This window comes from Macrotis lagotis, chromosome X, assembly GCF_037893015.1.
Source record: "Macrotis lagotis isolate mMagLag1 chromosome X, bilby.v1.9.chrom.fasta, whole genome shotgun sequence".
Taxonomy (NCBI): Eukaryota; Metazoa; Chordata; class Mammalia; order Peramelemorphia; family Peramelidae; genus Macrotis; species Macrotis lagotis.
Genome location: NC_133666.1, coordinates 518,356,595 through 518,380,880, shown reverse-complemented (window position 1 = coordinate 518,380,880; position 24,286 = coordinate 518,356,595). Strand labels below are relative to the sequence as shown.

Below are 24,286 nucleotides of genomic sequence, written 5' to 3'. Positions count from 1 at the left end.
TATTAAGCCCCTACTACATCAGGCACTATGCTAGCTTTTAGGAACTTTACAAATATTATTTCATTTGATTCTCACAACAACCCTAGTTTGTAGCTGCTATTGTAATTCTCATTTTTTACCTGTGAATAAACAGAATTTAAGTGACTTGTCTGGGGTCATACAACTAGTAAGTAGCTGAGACCAAATTGAGCTCAGATCTTCCTAACTCTAGGCCTAGCATTTTATTCTGTACATCATCTAAGTTCCTCTAGAAAATGAGAAAAAACTCAGTACAAATGTATATCTGTATGAGAAATGGTGGATGGGGAAGGGAGATACAGCTCTAATATGGAGGAAAAGGCACAAGGTAGTTCAAGTTTTTTGCTTTTTTCTTTGAGGTTTTTTTTTATAAGAGAAGTAAACCTTAACATAAACACATTTGTGTTAATTAAGTCTTATCAAGTATTAATAGATATCATCCCAATGACTCATTGGGTATTTAATTAGATAACAAAGGAGCAGGATAATGGAGATGACCGTTTATGGTTTCAGAAGTACAAATAAACACAATTTCTCTTGTGATAATTTCCCCTTTTTTCCCTCTAGGGAAAATAAAGCTATATCCATCTGTAAAATCATTCTCATGAGTTCACTGATAAATGCCAGAGGGGCTTTTTCCCAGTCATCTTCTCCAAGTTCAATCAACCTTAGTAACATAAATATTCAGACTGACATTCACATTGTTGTTGCTCAGTTGTATGTGATTCTTCATAACTCCATTTGATTTTTTTTTGGCAGAGATACTGAAGGTTTTTGCCATTTCTTTCTCCAACTCATTTTGCAGATGAAGAAACTGAGGCAAACATGGTTAAATGATTTGACCAAGACACAGCTACATAACATCTGAGGCTGGATTTGAACTCAGGAAGATGAGTTTTCTTGTTTCCAGGCCCAGTATTTCATCTACTACATTACCTAGCTGCCCCCAATATTTTCATAGGTGGTGACTTGAAATATAATCTGTTTTAATCCCACCTCCATTAAAGTCCTATTTCTCTGCTCCATTATGGGAGTTGATGATCTGTGTGTTCTTAGAGATTATATAAAGGGTGCACAGGTTTTAGTTGTTCCTGCCAAATTGGAAAGGCTTTGACTATGGACCTGCTGATGAGCTACATGACTGCTCTCAGTGAGAAGACTAGTTAGATTAAGTTCATAGGGATTTATCACCAGTTTGACCAAAGAGTGGTGAATTGAGGAACAACAGTAAACCCACAGTGACTCTAATGCACTCTATCATGAGAAATCTGTGTGGGTGGATCCAGGAGACACACTGATAAATCACAGATCTCCTTGAAGTATCGTAAATAGACCTAATCATGAATTGGACCTGTGAATTCATTTTTCTGTTGGAGATTCTAGAAGAAGAAACTCTTATCAATGCAAATCAGCAACTGTTCAGCAGTTTAAAAACCTCAGAAAGCCATCAGAGTCATTGAGGGTTAAGTGACTTGCCCAGGGTCACACAGTCAGACTGAATCAGAAGTATGACTTGTAATAATTCTTCCTCCAGACTCTACAGATCTCTGCTTATCATGACTAGCTACCTTTCACTTATCCACAGTGTGTGCCATTTTTAAAAATAAATATGTGTTTTTGTGGCTCATATGCTAAAGAATTATAGCAAATAGCACCAAAGGTGCTTACTCTCCCGACAGTTGTTTGAGGACCTTTAAGAGTTTAGTTTCAGAGGGTATAGTTACACACAGTTATACTCTTTTTACTAGGTAAAGGAGACTGGCAAGATGAAGAACTGAAGGAAAGGGATTTCTTTACAGAGAATGAGGGATTCAAATCAAGATATCTGGAAAATTAAGGTGTTTCTTAAAGTAAGGGTAAGGGATCCCACGGGCTAAGGAGGGGTCTTTGAATAAAGCATCTGAGATGCTTCTTTGCGGTCTGTGACCCTAGATTCTAGAAGTCAATTCACTGAGGGTATGCAGCAGCCAGATCCTATCAAGTCGGAAAGGCTGATAGGCTCAGGGCTATTCCTTCAGAACCAAGGCAAGATCTTTAGGCATTATCTCCAAAGGATGATCCCCTGGGGATGATTTTTTTTTCCTTCTTAGCTAAAGCATATCCTGAAGGTGAGAAGAGGAGATGATGTGCTCCTTCCTCCCTGTTGAAATTCTGGATCCTTAGAGCAGAAAATAAAAAAGGAGGTTTTTTCCCTTGGGGTAGTTCAGATGGCTAATGGTTGGTGTATTTTTTTCTGAAATTCATAGAAGGAAGGGGCTCCTGTACTTGCTTTCCGTGGTTCCCCTCCACCCCAATGTGCCCAGGTCTCTAGAGGCAGTGCGGTTGTCTGAGAACGGAGCAGGAAAGGGGTGCATGGTACCTTGGGGCTCACAAAACAGATGGAACTGCCTCCAGGAGGGAAGCAACCTAGTCGAAAGGGAAGAGAAAGTGAAAGGCGGGGGAGAGGGGAAAGGACAGCAGGAGGTGGAGCTGTCCACGCAGTTTGGGGAGAAGGGGAGGCGGAGGTGGGGAGTGCCCCGGCGTGGCGCAATATCTCGAGGGGGAGGAACTGGTCCCTTTCGCCTCCCCTCAGGGGGAATTCCCTGAAGCTCAGGGGGACAAGAGGGTGACGAGGTAGCGGGGAAGCCCCAGCGCAGGCTAGAGAAAGCTGAGGTCGCGGGCGGAGCTGCCAGATTGAGAGATTTGGCGTCCTGAGACGCAGAGCTTGGAACCCATAGTCCAGATTCTCCAGATACTCCCCTGCGTCTCTGCGCTCAGGCGTGGCCAGCCCCGCTCCCCAAGCCATGCGCATCCTCCAACTACTCCTGCTGAGCAGCGGTGAGCGCCCCAAACCCACCCTGAGCTCCCTGCCCTCGGGCTCTTGCGGGGGGGAAGGTGGGGAGGGTCTCCACGCGTGTAATTCTCCTCTTTCCGGCTTTCCTCCCTGCGCCCCATCCACGCTGTCTCACCGCGCTTTCGTGTCCCCTCTCTCTTCTGCAGCCTGGTGCTTGGCGCCGGCGACTCAAGTGGTGGAGGTGATGTGTTCAGAGGATGCCCTCCTGGTCTGTACAGCCCCCTGGAACCCGCAGACCCCATATACGATGGTCTTCTGGGATAAGGTACGAAAGCCTGGGGCGTAGTCGTGGGGTCGATGCGCGGGGGCAGGGAGAACTTAGGGCTTTGGGGAGGAAGCTGGAGCCAGCGATAGATAACAGTGATAGTAAAGGGGAAAGAGGGTATCCTGAAACTCCTGGCTAGCTCGATCCCCAGGACTCACGCTCAGTTCTCGGGCTCATATAAAAGAAGGACTTTTCCACATACCACCCAAGGCCTGACTCTTCAGTGTTGCTCCCCCAAATTGTAAAAGCCCATGGTCAAAGAGCCTTAGAATCGATTAACTAATCTGTAACTGGAATCCTTTCTTCCTCTTCTTTCTCCTCACTTCTAACCTGGATTAACTTCAGGAGTGTTTATGACTCTCCTTAAAGCCCACAGGTCTCTGGGGACAGAAATAACGGTCTTTTTGGAACTATAATTTCATATTCCTATAATATTATACCCAAGGACATGTATATATAATGGATATTATATATAATATATATGTTTTGTGTTTATATCTATATACATATATGTATAAACACACATATATACCTATAAGGAAGAGAAAAAAACTGATGAAAAGTTCACTCAAACTCTTAACTTTCAGTTATTTGCTTTATGGGTTATTCATTTAACTCTGTCTATTTCTGACAACCAGAGCCAGAACATATAAATTGGGGAAATCCTCCAGACTATATTCTTTATATGTATGTGTGCAGGTGTATTTAAATAAACCTGTTTCATTATCTGAAAAAGGAGGAGTTTGATGAGATGTTCTCTCAGGTCCCATCCAACTCTAAAATTTTCTGTTTCTAAGAGGTTATCTAATTATATTTCCCAAATGAAATGTGAATTAAGTTTAGGCATTAGTTATCAGCAGTAGCTAAATTCTAAAAGAACCATGATGCCTTAGGCTCCCTTTTTATCCCCATCGCTGGTTTGTGAAGGAACTTAAGAGAAATGTCATTTACAAAACTGGGAAATGTTTGCTATCCATATTGTAACAAAATGCCTTTAAGAGATCTTAATGTCAGACGGCTAAGTGGTGCAGTGGATAGAGCACCAGCCCTGAAGTCAGGAATACCTGAGTTCAAATCTGACCTCAGACACTTAATAATTACCTAGCTATGTGGCCTTGGGCAAGACACTTAACCCCATTGCCTTGCAAAAAAAAATAAATCTTAATGTCTATGATAGACTTTCATTTGCCACATATGCATATATACATATTTATATGTGTGTGTATTTACATATACATACATGCCCTTATGTTGTTAATAAAACATTTTATGATTTTGATGCCTTTTTACATTTTTTTAAAGATTTTTTTGAGTTTTACAATTTTCCCCCCATTCTTGCTTCCCTCCCCCCACCCCCACAGAAGGCATTCTATTAGTGTTTACATTGATTCCATGTTATATTAATCTCAGTTTAATGTGATGACAGAGAAATCATATCCTTAAGGAAGAAATATAAAGTATGAGATAGTAAAATTACATTATAATATAATATAATGCGCTTTTTTTCTAATTTAATGGTAATAGTCTTTGGTCTTTGTTCAAAATCCATAATTCTTTCTCTCAATACAGATGGTATTCTCCATTGCAGATAGCTCAAAATTGCCCCTGGTTGTTGCAATGAAGGGATGAACAAGTCCATCAGGGATGCCTTTATTTTAAAAACCATATTAATATCTCAGTATATACCTTTCCCTTCTCCCTATTAAGCCATCTCTTGTGACAAAGATTTCAGAACAAAGACTAGCTACCACATTTTTCACTTCTGATAATGTATGTATTATTGCACATGCATTTCCTCCTCCCATTTCTGTTTCTGCAACAATCCTAGGAGGTTATTATCTCTATTTTACACTTCAGAAAACTAAGGCAGACAGCAGATAAATGATTTGCCCAGGTCTTATAACTTATAAGTATCTGAGGCAAGATTTGAACTCGAGTTTCAGACAGAGCTCTTATCCACTGCCTATCAACTGCCTCAACTTGATATACAATTCTGTGAAATTCAACAACTATTCATTAAGTGCCTACTGTATAGCAGTGCCTTGGAGATATGGTGCCAGAAATGAAAAAAGCCCTGTTGTCAATGAAATTAAGTTTTATTGGATAGGGGAAAGAATATGAGATAAAATCCTAAGAAATGGGAGGGGAGAGAAAGCAGGAATAGAATATCTAATTAACAATTTGAAGGCTCAATCAAACGTATCTCCCTGTACCTTCCATCTATTATTTTGAACTATGTTCATCAGACAGTGTCTCAAGTCTTTCTTATGTCTTATTCCATCAGATATTGGAAAACAGCCACCAAATATAACAGAAAAAGAATTGCATTTGGAGTCACTAGGCCTGTATTCAAATCTCACCTTTTTAGTTGACTCATTTGCACAGGTGAAACTTCCAGTGCCCAGACTGCCATTACTGCATACTTCACCTGTTGAAATATTGTTTTTCTTTTTGGCCTAGATCAGATACCACTTCTTCATGAAACCTTTTCTGATTCTCTCCACTGGAAAATGGTCTCTTTCATCTCAAATTTATTTTGGAAATGGAATAAGCACCTATTAAGTTCCCCAGACACTGTGCTAAGTAATTTACAAATTCCTCATTTTATTTTTACAACAACTCTATGAGAGAGATGCCCCAATTTTCTATTAACCACATTTTTCATCTGAGGTAGTAGACAGAGATTAAGTGACTTACTCATGGTCACATGGCTTGTAAGTATCTGAGACTGGATTTGAACTCTACACTCAGAGCTGTACCCACTGTACTACCTAGCTGCCTGTGGTGCTTTTTGTTGAATCTCAATTTGTCCTGAAGATATTTTTCCTTTCTTCATAATTATCTGTATATATATATATATATATATATATATATATATATATATATGTTACATACTCCTTTCCACAAATTAGATTACAAATCCTGTAAAGCTTTGAACAATATTGCTTTTCATCTTCATATCTCGGATTATTTACAAAAAAAAGTTAATGAATTAAAAAATATTAAATTGAATGTTCTCCAGGCTAAACATTCTGGGTTCTCTAAACCCATCCTCAAATGGCATGATTTTGGGTCTCTTTCCCATCCTAAACTATATGCTTCTGGCTGTATTTCAGAATACCATTGTCAGTCCATCTCCCATTCAGTCACTATCATAATTTTCCTAAAACTCAGTTTTGTTCATCACCCCCTGTGCCCCCTACTCAATAAATCCCAGTGTCTTCCTTTCCCCTCAAAATTCTCTGGTATTCCAAACACTCTCTTATCTTTCCAATCTTCTTACACCTTATTCCTAACATATATTCTTCAGTCCAGTGCCTCTGGCCTCCTGGTTGTTTCTCAAACAAGGCAAATAGTCTGGATATTTTCTCTGGCTGTCCCTCATATTTCAAATATTCTCCCTCTTCTACTTTGACTATGAAACTCCTTGGTTTTCATTAGCCCAACTAAAATCCCAACACTTGCTGGAAGCCCGCTCCAGTCCCTCCCTCTTAATTCTAGTGTCTTCATCTGTTATTTCCTATTCATCCTGTATATATCTTATTTTGTATATATTTGTTTGCATGTCATCTCCCTGTGAACTTCTGGGGGTGGGGCAGTGGATGGAGGTGGCAGGGACTGTTTTTTGCCTTTTTTCCCTTGTGTTTGGCAATTGAAGAGACTTACTACATGATGATTGCTTGATTGCTTGATTTTTTAAGTTTTGTTTCTAAGTTATTGTCTGACTAGTAATAAATTTCACTTATATTGTGCTTTAAGATTGCAAAGAATTTTACCTATCTTATCTCAAAAGTTCCTCACAGCACTCCAGGATGTAGATGTTATCCCCATTTTTTCCCAGATGAGTTGCCCAGAGTCATGTAGTTGGTATCTGAGGGAGGACTCAAATTCAGTCACCTTGACTTCAAATCCTTCATTCTATCCACTAGGCCTCCTTGCTGCCATGACTAGGGAAAAGTACAGCAGAATGGCCACCTCTCATTATAGAAATAGAAGTAATTATTTCTCCTCTAGTCATTAGTCATCTGACATTAGTCTATGGTTTTTTCTCATAATTTCTCAGCTAGCTTAATTCTTGATACTATAATACTAACTATTTTCTTTCTTAATTACTTAAGGGAGGAACCTTCTTATCCCCCCCCCATATCCTAATAGCTCTGAGCTAGACAGAATTAAACAGTCATTAAAAAAGAGGTAGATGTGAAGAGAACCTACCACCCCCTCAAAAGGATAATCAGCAAGCAATACACAGATCCCCAAGGGTGCAATTAAAAAATACTTCATGAAAAAAGTGGATGAATTTTTAGACTATAGAGTTCCAATTGCTGTTAAGGCCAATCTTTTTGTATTAGGTCATTTGGAATGATGTGGTAAACCTTAATCATTAACCTTTGCCTCTTATGAGCCTTTAACTGATGCTAACTGTACAACTACAGTAGATTTTTTGTAGACATATTCCTTGCATTATTTACTCTGCAAGAAATCATAGGGCTTTAGCTTTTCTCATTTTCAATCACCCTTGAACATTCTACTCTCTTTATCTATTATCTGTGAAACCAGGCAATTTAAAATCAAACTTGAGTTTTATTAAAACAATAACAACCACAACCTATTGGGTGTTGATATGCAAAGAAGTTATCACTATGGTTATAAAACAGAGATAGGTAAAGTGATATTTATTAGACTTTTCAGTACTTCTAACCAGTTTTGGCATATCTTACAGATGTTTGTGATTTTCCAACCCAATAATTATATGTTGGTATTGATCATATTTGTGCCACAGAGAAGAAAGTGGTGTTTGGAAGGATAGGGAAAGGAGAAGAAAGGAAGGAAGGCCCATGGTGAAATATATTACTTTATAGAAGATAAAACATCTTGTAATTTTTTTCTACCACTTTCTTGAAAATTATACAAATGAAGCAGAAAGAGAGTCACAAAAAGAAGAATTTTAAGTAGGTATCTGTGTCAGGTTAGTTATACCAGTTTATTTTATCTTTAAAAGCATGCTCTTTTTAAAAAAAGATTATTTTTCTTTCTCTGTGAAGTGGAGCTGGTATTGGAACAAATGGGTTAGGCAGATGTCATATCTAAAGTTGGTTTCCATGCCTGTAGAATCTTTCTGTATCATTTTTTACCATTCTACTATTGTAATTACTCATAATTACAAATTCCACAGAGCATCTCTAGTCCTCTTGGCTTTGTGCAATATACAATCCCTGTCCAATTGGCATTGATTTACCAAGGATAAAAATCAAGCCTGTACAAGTTATAGATTTATCAAATAATTTTAACCAAAGACCTCAAAATCCTTTGTAGTGCCCAATTAATTTTTATAGACTCCATGTGAGTTTAGGAGGGACATCATTTTGTTCTACTGATGGAGAAATAATTGGAGATATAAAAATGGTGAAGTATTTGATGTATTTCCAAGGTAATGAATCACTAGTGAGATTGCTCTCAGGCCAACGTGCCCTGACACCATTGTTCCTCCTACTGGACCAGATTTCTACCAAATGAGAACCAGCCAAGCTTTCTTGTGTTTTCTTCTGATTCCTTAAGTCTTCTCTGGTTTTGTGTGCCTCTGTGCTATCCACTGTGCCTTCTCAGTGTTGATGAGAGTAAATGAGCAAAGAGAAAGAAAAGAGAAAGATTCAGAAAAGACTGCTGTCAAACTCTGCTAAATATTGGGGGGATACAAAGAAAGGCAAAAGATTGTTCCTGCCCTCAGGGAACTCACAATCTAAAAGGAAGACAACATAGAACATTTTAACTTAAAAACTGACAGAGAATAGACAATAGTTGTCAACATAGGTATGCACATCATATCCTAATAGACTTTTGACTCTCATTTTCAGTTAGCATCCTATCTCACTTAGTTGGCTTGGGCTACCAGACCTTTAGGACAATTAGGTGACATAGAGAATAGAATACTGACCCTAAAGTCAGGAAGATTCCTCTTCTTGAATTCAAATCTGCTCTCAAACACTAGTTGTATAACCCTGGGCAAATCAGTTAACTCTGTTTGCCTCATTTTTCTCATCTGTAAAATGAATTGGAGAAAGAAATGGCAAACCTCTCCAATATCTTTGCCAAGAAAACCCCAAATGGGATGACAAAGAGTTGGACATGACTGAACAGGAATCAACTTCATGGAAGGGAAGGGAAAGGAATAAAAAAATTATGTAACATTTATTATCAGATACTGTGCTAATTGCTTTTAAAACATTGCTTATTTGATCCTAACAACACAGAGAGATAGGGATATTATTATCCCCATTTTACAGATGGGGAAACTGAGGTTAAAGGATATTACTTGGGGTGGCTAAGTGGTTCAGTGGACTGGACCTGGAGTCAGGAGTACCTGAGTTTAAATCCAGCCCCAGACACTTAATAATTACCTAGCTATGTGGCCTTGGGCAAGCCACTAAACCCCATTTGCCTTGCAAAGCCTTAATATATATATATATATATATATGTATATATAATTTTACTTGACATGATGAGATTCACATAGCTAGTAAATGTCTGGGGTTGAGTTTGAACCCAATGCTCTATCCACTGTGATTCCAACCAAGCAGACTTAAAAGTGGAAGGGAGGAGAAGGGATAAAACAGCAATAGTTAAATATTTGAGGAGTTGTCACATAGAAGAATAGGGTCTCTAGAGTACAGAACTAGGAACAATGGATAGAAGATAAAGGGAGACAGGTTTATTCTTAAAGTTAGGAAGGGAAAAAAAAACTAAGTAAAAGCTGTTTACAATGAGAATGGAAGTAAAGGGTTAGATGACCACGGAGAGTAAGTAGACTATTGAGGATATTCCTCCCAAGAATAAATTGGACTAAGTAGGTACTGAAGTCCTCTCTAACCCTGGGATCATGCACTGACTTTGTCTCTAAAGAGAAACTGTGTGACCTCAGGCAAGTCAATGCACTTCAGTTTCCTCATCTGTAAAAGAAAGATGAGAGTCCTATACCCTCACAGGTTGCTGTGATAATCAAATGAGACAATTTATGTAGAGCAAATGTATTACCATCAAGTGCCAGCTTTTCTTATTATAGGAAAAGCTATAATTGATGTTTGCCACAAATAGCAATGTAATCTGTTAATGTATTCAGCTGACACAGCAGTGATTGAGTGCTAAGAAAGACATCCTCTCTACTTAGAAACTGTCTAGGATGAGGTAAAATGAAAGAGGATATAGGAATATCCATTTGGTCAGGGTCAGGGTTGAGGAGGGATGCGTCACAGAACAAGTGACCTTTTTTAGATGAGTTTTAAAAGAAGAGAAAAAGGGGAAATAATTTCACATGCGAAATCAAACATCATGTTTTTATTATTATAACAGGAAAATTGCATCAGTCCACTGGTCTGTCCAATCTAGTATTGTCTCTCTGACAATGGAATCAAAAATGTTTTGTGTGCAGTCCTTGTCATTGCCATTATTAAATGCCTACTATTTGCCAAGGGACCAACCCACACAGGTTTGAACCTCCCAGATTTCTTATCCTATTATGGAAATATTAGTCATGAAATGATCTAAAACATTTCTGAATCTTAGATATATTTTCTGTCAGTATTATTTCTTGAAGTGACAAGACATAGAAGTTAGAAGAGGCAGAGGATGGCAGAGTGCACTGAGGGAAATGAGAGATTGGGTCAGGCATGATCTGCAGATCCATAAAGAGATATATTCAGCCTAGAACCAGAAGCTGCTGCCTGTTAGGGTTCATTAGCATCTTGGCTGCTAGGGCCACCTAAAGAGGGGAGATTCCTGGGCCAAATTATGAAGGAGGAAAGATTATCCTTTTTTCCCAAATCAAATAAAAGATTATTTAGGGAGTTACATTCCCCAAGAGTGGCCGGTCTCCCAGAGGAAGATAGTTGTAAAAATTATTCTTTAGGTTCTTCTCATATTATCCTATTAATCACTCTTTCCACCAAGAATTCAATCTCCCTTCCCTAATGTCCTATATAATCTTGTACTCTCAAGTCAAATCAAGTTAAAACTATTCTTTGTTAAGTATCCTACTCTGTAGCATTTTGAATTATTGAAATACAAAGAAAGGCCAAACTGTCCTTGCTCTCAGTTCACAGTCTAGGGGAGGAGATAACATGTGAACAACCATGGATAAATAAGAGATATGCAGGATAAATTGTAATAATACCAGAGGAAAGGCACTAAGATTAAGGAGGACTGGGAAAGGCTTCCTGAAGACCATAAGACTTTAACTGAGACTTGAAGAAAGCCTGGAGGGAGAGATGAGGAGAGAGAGCTCTAGGCATGTGGTAGTGGTGGTGGTGGGGGGGGGACAAGCCAGTGGAAACTCTTGGAGTCAAGAAGAAAGAGATCAGTGTCACAGGATAGAAGACTATGTGAAATGGAGTCGGGTGTAAGAAGACTGGAAAGGTAGGGAGGATTCATATTATAGGGTTTTAAAAGACAAGCTCTCCAAAAAATTCTCCCCATACAAGTAAGCAAACCAAACATTCAAGGCATTTTGCCATGATGAAGGCTGTAGTAAGGCTGTTAATACTAATCATGCTTGTTTTATAGATGAGGAAACTGAAATGTTAAGGCCTAGTGGTCCACTCATTGAGGGACAGAATCAAGACTTGGAACCCAGACCTGTCTGAGGTCAAAACTAGTGCTCTCTCAAGTACTCTATGCTGCTACCTGAGGGAAAGAAGAGAAGTATCATTGTTTTAAGGCTATCTCTAAACTTTTACTTGACCATTATAGTACTGTTATAGGCAGCTAAGTTATGATAAATGTATGAGAGCCCTGAATAGGGTAGCCTGGTGATGCTGTGGATAGAACAACAGGCTTGGAGTCATGAAGACCTGAGTTCAAATCTGACCTCAGATATTTTCTAGCTATGTGATCCTGGTCAAGTCACTTAACCTTGTTTGCCTCAATTTCCTCACATGTAAAATAAGTTTGAGAAGGAAATGGCAAACAACTCCAGTAGCTTTGCCAAGAAAACACCAAATGGGATCACAGAGTTGGACACAACTGAAAGGACTGAACAACAACAACAACAAGAATAGGAGTCACACGGGGGGGGGGGGTTACATAGATTGTAATTTGAATTGTTGGAGGGAATTGCAATATTGAGAAGCTCAAAAATCTGACTATTTGGCTATTATACAGGCAATAACACAATAAAGAGATATGTTAGAATACAGGGCTGAAATATCTTTAGAGAAAATGTCTATCCAACTGTTTCCCTCATTTGGAAAAAAAATTAGATTCAGAATAAAAAACTACTTTGCCTGAGGTCACATAGCTAGTAAATTAGTAGTCTAATTACTAGGTTAACATCCTGACTTTGGGACTCTGTGTCAAAATTACTCTTTTTTTTTCATTGTATTGTGTTAGGACCATTTCATGATGAGCATCAAATGCCAACTTAGAAAGTTTGGTCTTTATTGTCTAGGAAATGAGGAATTTTTAATAATTCTAAGCAGGCAATAAGAGTTAAGTGTCTTGCTCAGGGTCATTCAACTAGTGTCTGGGGCTGGATTTGAACTCAGCTCCTCCTGACTCTTGGGCTGGGGCTCTATCTACCTTGCCAACTAATTGCCCCACTATTCTCAACTGATTGCAGATGCTCCCTTTGAAATTCAATAACATTATCCAGTGGAGGCAGAAAGCATGATTATGGGTCCCTTCATTGGAAAAGGACTCACTCATGGTTTGGAGACTAAATTCTTAGCAAGAAATAGAAGTGGCGCCTCTTGGTACTGTTCATAAATCTCAAAAGAAGCTACAAAGGTCATTTAAAGAGCAGGAGGAAGGAAGGAGACATCTGACAGTTACACAGCAGAAGCAAATTTTTTCCATGACCAAAGAGGGAAACTCAGTGGTGTGAGATCCTGTGCGAAATCTCCAGACTGAGTACCGGGATAAAAGCTATATAAGGACAAGGAAGTTCAGAGACTCTTCTTGGCGATACAAAACCAGTTTCCCACATTTGCCTCAGCTTCTCCTCTCTAGAAAGGGCAAGGTTTCAAGTGAAGCAGTTCTGATAAGCAGAACCATAAACCATATTATTCCAAGTTTGTTGCCATAATATTACCATACCATTACCCTTTGAAATTATAGTAACTCTGTGGTGCCTCAATAACATGGGAAAGACCTTATCTAAATGACCAAGGTCTACATCCAGAACATCACCAGAAGTCCTGCTTCCTATTAGATTAAGCCATGGGCTGAAGATGGTTTGGAAGAGAAAGTGAGAAGGATGTCTTTGAACAATACTCCCCTTACTATAATCAACATAATGTGCATGTCATGTTGTCATTCATAGAATGTCATGGTCTTCTTCAATTAGGAAGGACAAGAATAAGTCAGCCCTAATATGGTCCTTTTAACTGGAAGGAAATTCCAGTGACCCTTTGGTGAGGTCTTTGAGTGCAGGGACTGTCTTTTGCTTTTCTCTTTTCCCTCAAGGCTTAGCATAATCTCTGGCACATGTTCAGTTGTTTTTGAGTTATGTCTAACTCTTTGTGATCCCATTTGGAGTTTTCTTGTGAAAGATCCTGGAGTGGTTTGCCAACTCATTTTACAGGTGAGGAAACTGAGGCAAATAGGGGTGAATGACTTGACCAGGATCATATAGCTAGTAAGTGTCTGAGGCTGGATTTGAACTCAGGAAGATGAGTTTTCCTAACACCAGGTCTGGCATTTTAACTTCTGCACCATCTAACTGCCCTCTTGGCTCAAAGTAAGAGCATAATAAATACTTATTCTGTCAACTCTGCTCAAACTAAGGCATTTTGGCACAGTGGGTAGCATAATGACCTTGGCAGCAGGAAGATAAGGATTTAAATCTTGCCTCAGGAATTTACTAGATATATGACTTTAGGAGAAAAACATTTCCATCTCTTAACCTCAGTTTATTTATCTGCAAAATGAGTGTGATTATAATAGCACCTACCTTATGAGGTTATTGCAAAAAATTAAATAAGGTGATGGAAATGTAATGCTTTGAAAACCTTGAGTGATTCATAAATATGAGCTAGGTTTTTTAGATTTAGTAGTGGAAAGGACCTTAGAGGTCATGGACTTCTACAGCTTGAAGAAATTGAGACCCAGTCAGAGATGTATAATGAAGTCTGAAGCAGATTGAAAACCCAGATTGTTTTTTTTAAACAAATATTTTATTTATTTTCCAACTATATCCAATGGTAGATTTTAACCAATCATTTTTTGCAAGGCTTTGTATTTTGCAGATTTTTCTCACTCCCTCCCTTCCCTCCCTCTGATCCCGAACAGAAAACAATCCGATACAGTCTCTATATTTGTAACCATGCTAAACATAGATCAAAATTGAATGTGCTGTGAGAGAAGAATCAGATCCAAATGGAGGAAAGAAAACATCAGAGATTACAAAATTACATAGTATATAAAACAACTTTCAAAATTTGAAGATAACAAGCTTTGGTCTTCATTTAAACACCACAATTCCTTCTTTGGATGTGTATGGTATTTTCCATCACAAGGTCCTTAAAATTATGCTTGATTATGTACTGCTGAAATGAATAAGTCCATCATGGTTAATCATCACCCCATGTTATTGTTAGTTATATAATGTTCTTCTAGTTCTTCTCATTTCACCCATGTATTTCACTCAATTCATATAAGTCTAATCAGGCTTTCTGAAATCCTGTCCCTCATGATTTCTTGTAGAACAATAGTGTTCCATCACATACATATATCACAATTTGTTCAGTCATCCCTAAATAATGGACAACCCCTCAATTTCCAATTCTTGCCACTATGAGAAAAGCTACCATGAATATTTTTGTACATGTGAAACCCAGATTGTTTTGATCCCAAGTCCAAGACCATGTTGCTTCTCTTGTTTTTTCATAATATTATCAGGGCTTGAAGAGAAGCCTGGGGATGGTAGTAATAATACTGCACTGCAGGTTCTAGGACAGACTTATGAGTAGAGGACCTGGAATGTGCTGGTCTTTATAGACCCCCAGGTGTATTTCCCAAATATTCTGTGACATGATAATTCTCTAAATATCCCTACTCTTTTCCTTCAGAAACCAGATGAGTTCCTGGGATAACTGGTGTAATTCTAACATTATAGGTGCAGCCTGGGAAAACCTGAGTGAAGGAATTAGTAAGGGCAAAGTCATTTTATTATGAGTTTGGGGCTGTTTAGGGTAGGGGTAGACAGTCCCATAAAGTCTGTGGGACAGTTGTCTGGTCAGTTTTGGGATAGAGATATGCTGGTCTGAAACTAGAAGTCCTGAAATCAGGGTTCTCTTCTTCTTCTTCTTCTTCTTCTTCTTCTTCTTCTTCTTCTTCTTCTTCTTCTTCTTCTTTTCCTCGAATGGAAAGGAACATGTAAAAAAGTCCAGAACTCAATTTGAATTTGAAAATTACATCATGATGACAGTTATAGGTTCACTCGATGCCAGCCTATCTGCCCATATATATTTATTGCTGAGCCTGATGTCTAAAGAATGTAGTGGTTATTGTTGTATTATTTGAAAGACATCAAATATTTAATGGCTATATAAAAAAGATTTCCTTCCAATGGAAAAAAATAATTGTATCTTTTAGAGTGAATTACATGTTAAATAATGTACTAAGCCCTGGAGAAAGAAAGACAGGCAAAAACAATACTTACTTTGAAGAGAGGAAAGATAGTATAAAATAGGGAGCTGAAGAGTGGTGAGGGATAATGAAGGGATGGTGGAGAATTCGTGAGGAAATGGAGCTGGGAGAAGAATGAAAGATGGTTCTTTCTCAAAATGCAAGTTCTATAAGTACCTGATCAATAGAAGAAGGGGGTTCCAGGGTAAGCAGGTAACTGAGACATGATGGCAAAGTCCAGAGAGTCAGAAGTGGAAACCTACCAGGAAGAGACTGGAGGAATGTGTCAAAATATAGGGCATTAAGAATTTCAAGGGAGCCCTTGGGTGACATGGTAGATAGAACACTGGATCTGGAGTAAGAAACATGCATCTTCCTAAGTTCAAATCTGAACTCCAATCCTTCCTAGATATGTGATCCTGGGCAAGTCACTTCACCCTGTTTGCCTCAGTTCCTCATCTGTAAAATGAACTAGAGAAGAAAATGGCAAATCACTCCAGTATTTTTGCTAAAAAACAAAACAAAACAAAACAAACAAATCCAAAGGAAAGTTATGACAAGTCAGACACAACTGAAATGATTAAACAACAACAACAAATGATGTTAATCATATCCCAGTTTTTATAAGTCACCAACAGTCATCCAAATCATTCATCTTTGTACTCACAGTGCTTAGGACAATGCTTTGTTATATAGCTTTATTAGGCAGAGACTATATGAACCAGAAGAGAGTCTCAAATAAGGTTGAAAACACTGATTCATGCTTGCTAAATTCAGTGTTTTAAAGATTTACTAAGATACCTACTATGTATGAAGCCCTGCACCAAGATCTGCTTTAATTCTTGGTAATTTAAAAATGATTAAGATGAATCATTCTGGTAACATCTGTAAATCTAGCCTTGTCAATTAGACCTAGTAAATTTCAAGAAAGAAAACCATTTTTTTCTAATAAAACTACCCTTGAAAAAACCCAACTATGTTAATGTTAATATATTCTACACTCATTATGACATCAGCCTGGGAGCCAAACCATTTTGCATGTAATAAAGAGTTGTTTTTATGATGAATGGGGATTATATTGGCAGTTTAATTGAGTTAGAAGTCAAGATACATGAGGGTTCGTGCACAAAGAATGCAATAAAAGAAAGCTGTTTGATAAGATAGGAAAGTACTAGGTTAATTTAATACCAATTCCATGCTTTTAAATATATTTTACCAAATTGTTAGGGGAAACACCTACACACATTTATTTTGTCCTGATTTGTGATTGCATGGATGCAGCTTTAGAACATATATATATATATATACATATATATATATATATATATATATATATATATACACAGATAGATCTACATATATTTATATAGATATATATTTATCTATATATAAAGCTAGAATATAGAGATATAGATTATATATATATATATATATATATACATATACATATACATATATATATACATATATACACTACAACCTAGAATCTCATCTTCTGTCCTTCAGTCATTTCAGTTATATCTGACTCTGTGATTGATCTCATTTGGGGCTTTTTGGCCAAGGATAGTGAAGTGATTTGACATTTCCTTCTTTAGCTTATTTTACAGATGAGGAAACTCAGGCAGAGGGTTAACTGAGACATGATGGCAAAGTCCAGAAAGTAAGTCCAGCCAGTAAATGTCTGAAGCAGGATTTGAACTCAGGAAGATGAATCTCCCTGGTGCCATGTCCTGTGCTCTATAACTGTATTATCCAAAATCTAAATACTGAGGGATTAACTGATTTATTTGTAGACATACAGCCATTATGTATAGAAGCAATACTTGAATCCTAATCTTTCTGACAACAAGACTGGTTCTCTTTCTACTATGCAATACTGCCTTTCACATCCACATTCATATATACTCCTATTATCTTTGAAGAAGTCTTTATTTGGGGAGGAAAATGGAAGGTATGGAAGGGGGGAAAATGGAAAAATAGAAGGGAAAAAACTGCTTCCAGTTAGGGACTAGAACTAAATGAAATATTGGTGTGGTTGGGATTTGGTGCTAGCAGTTTTCCAATATTTATTCAATAGTTCTGTTTCAAATGAGTTTTTCTTTCATTTGAAAATTCTTTTGTGTGGTCTACAATTAAATTAAAAAGAAAGAGGAATATATCTGTGGACTTTGGTTTGGCATTCATTGTGGTTTATTCAAGTCTTTGGTTCAAGCTCTGGTTTAGTCCAAATGCCTGCCCTGGATGAAGAGCCTGGTAACTGCACTGTTTAGGCAAATTAGTGGCCTCAGAAATAGTCAAAAGAGAAGTCATTGATGTCTCACCTCTTTGATCTATTGTACTTCAGTTGAGGAGTGAAACTGCTGACTGAAAACTATTATGGAGAGGTCAACAGCATAAGCAAATGCAATGGAAAAGAACTGGGCTGTTTTGAGTGATTAGTGTCCAAGTTGTGTTGTGATCTAGTTTTTTAAAAATTAGTTGGTTGAAATGTGCTTCTAAACTTTTTTCATCAATAGCTTTTTTGGGTGCGCTGTTTGAATCAGATGGATTTTTGTTATTATTAGAAATGTCTATTTCCTAATGAGCTTCAAAGGGAAGTCATGATTCATATATACATATACACACACATATGTGTGTGTATATGTATACATATACATGCCATTTGATCTTGCTCAGAATTGATCTTTTTTGTCCAATTTTGAAGTCAATAAGAAATTCACAAAATAGGCAAGTGGAGGATCTTTTTTCTCTTTTATTCTGTTTTTGCCCTCAAACTATTTTTGAAGTCAGTTACTCTTAGTGCTTTCTCCTTGGGCTGCCAAGTAAAATTAGGTGAACAATGCTTAGAATGGTACATACCATATCATTTCTTAAGGGCCCCTTCAAAAATTTCCCCTGTGAAATTCCTCATGCTTTTGACACAACTAATTTTTACACATATGTACTTGGAATATGAAGCATTAATATGGAAAATGCAGCCATCTTTAAGGCTTTTTTTCAGAGATATTTGGTCACAAGAAGAGGAATAATTGTGATGGCTAAAAGGAGGAGAATCTGTGCTTAAGAACATAAATTAAAATGTTGAAGATCTTGAAAGCATTAGTGATGGAATACATCTCAAAGGTTGTCTTGCTTGGATGTATCAAGCTAATGGCCAGATCCATACAACTCTCAAGCGTACTTTTCCCAAATCAGATTAAAAAGTAACTAGGGAATATTTGATACAATAATGTTATCCAACTCATGTCTGTAGCTAGGCTGACATAGCAGGCAATATGGGGGAGAGTGTGTCATTTTAAGGCAGCATTTCTATTAGAAAAGGGGTCTTCCATTGACCTCTATACTCTGAGAATGACATTTAAATGTCATGCCATTTTTTTGTCCCTCAGACAACTAGAGCAAGCAGTTTCATTGTCAGCTTAGCCCAACTTGATTTCGGCTAAATTAACAGCTGTTTCAGCTCCCTGAAATATCCAGGGCAAAGAGCTCCAAACTCTCTAGAAGCATGGAACTTGCCACAAATAATAATTGTGATGGTCTGCTCAAATCTACTATTTGACTAGACATATTACACCATTCTTTGTGGACCCCAATTAGAAATCTTTCAATTGTAGGGCTTTGGGTTGAGGGGAGGAAGAGTTATGGGAAACATGGAATTTTGAAATAGAAGGGATCTTAGACATTATTGGTTCAGCTTCCTCATTTTACAGATGAGGAAAGTGAGACAAAATTCATCTAGGTCAATAAATACCAGGGTCAAGATTTGAACTCCTATTCTCTTACTCAAATTCAGAACTTATCCCTACTCTTCTAGACCATTCCCTTTTTCCCCCCTTCTCTTTCTTTGGGGTTGGACCTTGTACATAGACAGCCAATTAACTATTGTTGCCTTGAATTGATTGTACTGCTTTGAGTTCCCTTCCTTTCCTTTCATCCTTTCTATTTATCATTAAAAATGACCAATGGCATTCAGCATTGCCAATGGCCCATGGAAATGTGACCATAAAAATAAACCAATTTTCATTGTTGTTGCTGAATTTTTAAAAATGAGTTATCTCATGAAGCTAAGGCAGAAGGACACTGCCGGCAGGTCCCTGATCACCAGCAAGATTTTTGCTTCAGTAATTCCCAGAAGCCGGCATGATAATGAAGTCATTTTTATGTAAATGGACTCAATAGTTTATATTTTTGCTGCCTCCAGTGGGATATACTCTTTTTCTCTTGAATTCCAGATGAATAGTTGGGAATTAGAGAGATGGATGGATGGGAGCCATCCACTCCCACCCTGCATACCCCTCTTCCCCAGCAAAAAATCAGGTGTAGATAACCTGGAAGCTCTTGTCATTCATCCAAGTTTTTGTCATTTCAAATGCAGGAGTTTCTGTTGAATTATAGTCCCACTGAAATTCAGTGGAAACAAATCTGGACTGAACACATTTTAAGGTTAATTAAGAGAGGAGAAGCAGGATGTTGCAGCAGTATGAGGGTGGTAGCTGCCCATTGTCTCTTGCACTAATACCTGTAGTGCCTGGGCAGAATTAATTAGTTAAACTGGCAGCAGCTGAACAGTTGTAGCATCACCTGGAGGAGACTTGGCATGAATTAGCACTGGATTATCCCTGGAGCCTGACCTGTTAAATACCCTGTCTCGCAAGTGTAAGCATGTGTCTGCCAAGATGCTGGAAGGAGGGTGTGGGTTGGGAAAAGGGGGGGCTGGAGGAGGCAGGGCCAGGGCACTTGATGAGGCAGCATTTCGTCTTTTAATTGAATTTGAAAAGCTCAAGTTTGTGCTAACTCAGATATGTGTTGAAGGAGCTGTTTGATTTCTGTCTTGGCTTTAATCTACATACTTAATTGACCTCCCTCCCCTTCCTAATGTCTATAAGGCCACGTGTTCTTTACCTTTCTCCAGCAGGGCTGTAATAATTATTTAGGAAGAAATCCTTCAACACCTAAAAGATGGCCAAGAAAATTAATTCCTTCTCATAGACTAGTTCTAGGAAAGACTGGGGAGGTTAGGGCTCCAAATGAATCTTGAGGAAAGAGTGATCAGTTTGCTACCACCAGAGGTCTCTGCAGCCTCATTGGAGGATCACTACTCAATAGAACTAAATGGGATGGAGGGATGGAAACTCGGGTTTTCCACTGATTTGGTAAACTCCCAAATTAATAAAGGAGCAATAGCAATGGAAAGAAACTGTGTTTTCTTCTCCAGGGGAGGTATCATAAGGACCTCACAAGCTGTTCCCTCAATTTCCTGCCTGTGTGCTTCAGTATTTATTATTTTTCTTAAAAGCAAAGGGGTGGGGGTGAGTTCTCAGGAAAAATAGACCTTTATAAACTAGACTTTGCTGTAATGTAAAAATACTGGGAACTTGCATTTTTAGAACAAAGGTAGTGGCAGCAAAATTATTTCATTGATCATGAGTGTTTGTATTCATAAAATGCTTCTTGGCTGCAGGCACAAACTGAGTATAATTTACCATAAATGTCAGCACTTCCTCTTGGTCATTGCTGTACCCCCAGCTGTCCAAGCAGTGCTCTGTTGAAGGGTCTGTCTACAAGTGATAATTTGCCTTTATTGTTTGCAGGACTCACCTTTAGAAAGCTTGAAAATTATGTAAAATCAATGGAGGATCAGGAGGTAACAACTTTTTCAGATAAGAAAAAATTAGAACTGGTAATGGGAATGGAGTAGAATGGTGAATGATATATCTTTATCTATATAATATTCCTTTATATATATAACATATTTACATATATTATCTATATCTATATAACTATTTCCATAGATACACACAGAACCTATATATCTATATTTATATAAATGATATTCCCATATATATACAGAACATATATGTATATATATGTATATATTCTAACATGTGGGGGAAGAGGAAAATTAAAAACTGCAGTACTTGGAAAGCAACCCTCCATTTTAGTTAAAAACTAACCAGTCAAGTCAATGAGGGAAAAATCTATCACAGAAAAGTTATATGGTTTAATGATTGAAATATTACTGGCCTTGGATTCAGAAGATGAAGATTCAAATCCTGCTTCTGATGCTTAGCTAGGTGATTATAATCAAGTTACTTGAATTCTGGGAGCCTCAGTTTACTAATTTGTAAAATGGAGGCATTGGTAATAACCAGAGTCCCAGAGCACAGAAGAGAAAGCATGCAAACAGCCTCCTACCAGAGAGATGATTGAGAATAAGGTGCAGAATTAGATATAGATTTTTGGACATGGTCAGTGTGGGGAATTTGTTTTGCTGAACTATGCATATTTGTAATAAGGGGCTCTTTTTTATAGTTCATTTGTGGGAAGTGGGAAAATGAAATGGAGAGATAATTAAAGCTTGTAAAAAGTAAAATAAAATGAAAAGCTTGGAATAAATGATCTTCAAAATCCCCTTCCAGCTTAACATTCTGTGATTTAGTTGTTTGCCTAATTTTTAGTCTAGACCTTTGGCCTGATCTGTCATGGGTTTTAGAAAGATAACTCTCTTTATGCTTGCATAGTGTGACATAAAAATGAGGAACTTGACTGATAATAGGCCTAAAAAAGAGGTTCCATTCTTAGTTTTGTTCTCCTTTTGGTAGAGTTCATAGCACACTTTGCGACTTTAAACATGGTTGCAAAAATAAAACTTCTAAAGACAGACTGTCTTATATTCATTCTCTATTGATGACCTGGGTGTTTAATTGTCTCATTTAGTGTGGATCTACCATATTCCAAAAGACATTTGTCCAGCATTTTATGTGAATCTCTAATGTCTTATGGGAGGCACCTTCCATGTACTAAAATTCTGTGATCCTATGATTAATGAACAAATACTTGATGAATGGATAGATGGTTAACTGAAAGAAAACATTACATTTTATTCAGAGAAAATAAGTATCTTCTATGTAAGGATATCAGAGTGAAACCATTGCTAACATAATTATTACCGATAACAAGCATTTATTGAAAAGCTTCTTTGAAAAGGCCACTATTATTACATGCTCAAGATGCAAAGAGATGTGTCATCTTTTCCTTTAATATTGAATTAATTTTATTCTTATTAATCATCTAATTGGAGAGTTAAGACTTATATTGTTGTCGACCTCCAATATTTTCTTATTAACTTTTTTTATTTTTTATTTAAGGCAATGAGGTTAAGAGTGACTTGCCCAAGGTCACACAACTAGGCAATTATTATTAAGTGTCTGAGGTCGGATCTGAACTCAGGTCCTCCTGAGTCCAGGGCTGGTACTCTATCCACTGTACCACCTATTTGCCCCCCATACTTTCTTAAAGATCTAGCTCAAAGTTAATCTTCCAAAAGCCTTTTTCAATACTTCCGGGTGAAAACAATGTCTTTCTCCTCTGATCTCATGGGATTCTAGGTAGGAGGGCTGGAGTCAGAAAGAACTGAGTTGAAATCTGGTCTCATACACTTACTAGCTATATGATCCTGGGTAAGTAACTTAACCCTGTTTGCCTCAGTTGCTTCATTTGCAAAATGAGCTAGACAAAGAAATAGCAAACCACTCTAGTGTCTTTGCCAAGAAAACCACATGAGGTTAAAGATCTGGACATGAGTAAACATGAAGTATAATATTTATCTCTGTTTATCCTAATCTCCCACTAGATTATAAATTCCATGAGGTTGGAGGTTGTATCTTAGGTATTTCATATCTGCCTCAGTGTCTAAAATATCTTATATCTTACGATAGTAGGCACTTAATGTTTGTTGAATGAATTAAAAGAAAAAGAATATACCTATAAATAGCTAAAGATAAAAAGTGGCATATGGTTGGAAGAAAGATAGTAGAACACAGGACTTAGAATAAGCAGATCTGTGTTCTAGTCCTACCTCTGACTGGCTCTAACTTTTAGGAAATAGTTTCAGTCTTCCTTATCTGTAAGATTAGACATTTGAACTAGATCATCTCTGATGTCTTTTCTGATTCTAGTACTCTGTGATTCTTTGTGCTGGAGTGTGGTCATCATTGTTGTTGTTGCTGTTGTCATTGTTTGTTCTTCATTTTTGAAGAGGACCGGTGACATCATGGGAGTAGCATATTGGCTTCTGGATGAACTGGGTGTAAGTGAGGCAGTATTAGGCAGAGAGAACCTAACATAAAAGTAGATCCCTGGGTCTGAGGGAGTCAGGGAAGACCACAAAAGAGATGGGTTCAAACTGGACCTTGAAAGATGGCTAGGACTTGGGGTATTTTAGGCGAGTGGAACAATATCAACAAAGACCAAGATAATTAAGAATGCTCTTGGTGTCTTTTGGGAGAGAGTGAATTGATAGATAAGATAGTTCATCTACAGGGACAGTGGAAGATAGATTAAAAGATATTGTGAAGGGCCTGAAAAGGCACATCAAGGATGTTGTACTTTTAGTCTTTTGGCAATGAGAAACTATTGAAAGTATTTTATCAGGGAGTGATATCTTTGGAAGAATAAAATGTATATAGAATTTGCTCATGAAATACAATGAATATGATCAATTTTAAACTTATAGATGGAATAGGCTGCCACCTAGTGATGGAACCTAGTGA

At 37.7% G+C, this 24,286-nt stretch overlaps 1 protein-coding gene across 2 annotated transcripts in view; it reads left to right on the top strand.

Moving 5' to 3' along the window:
* CD83 (CD83 molecule) overlaps positions 1–24,286 on the top strand; it is a 60,405-nt gene that overhangs the window by 21,179 nt on the left and 14,940 nt on the right. The window contains exons 1-2 of one of the 2 annotated variants that reach the window (XM_074207552.1): positions 2,538–2,835; positions 2,998–3,116. In XM_074207552.1, the coding sequence (XP_074063653.1) occupies positions 2,802–2,835; positions 2,998–3,116 (153 nt within the window). In that variant the 5' untranslated portion in view covers positions 2,538–2,801. Of the gene's footprint in view, positions 1–2,537; positions 2,836–2,997; positions 3,117–24,286 lie in introns of those variants that run through there. The other variant, XM_074207553.1, reaches the window with a different exon arrangement.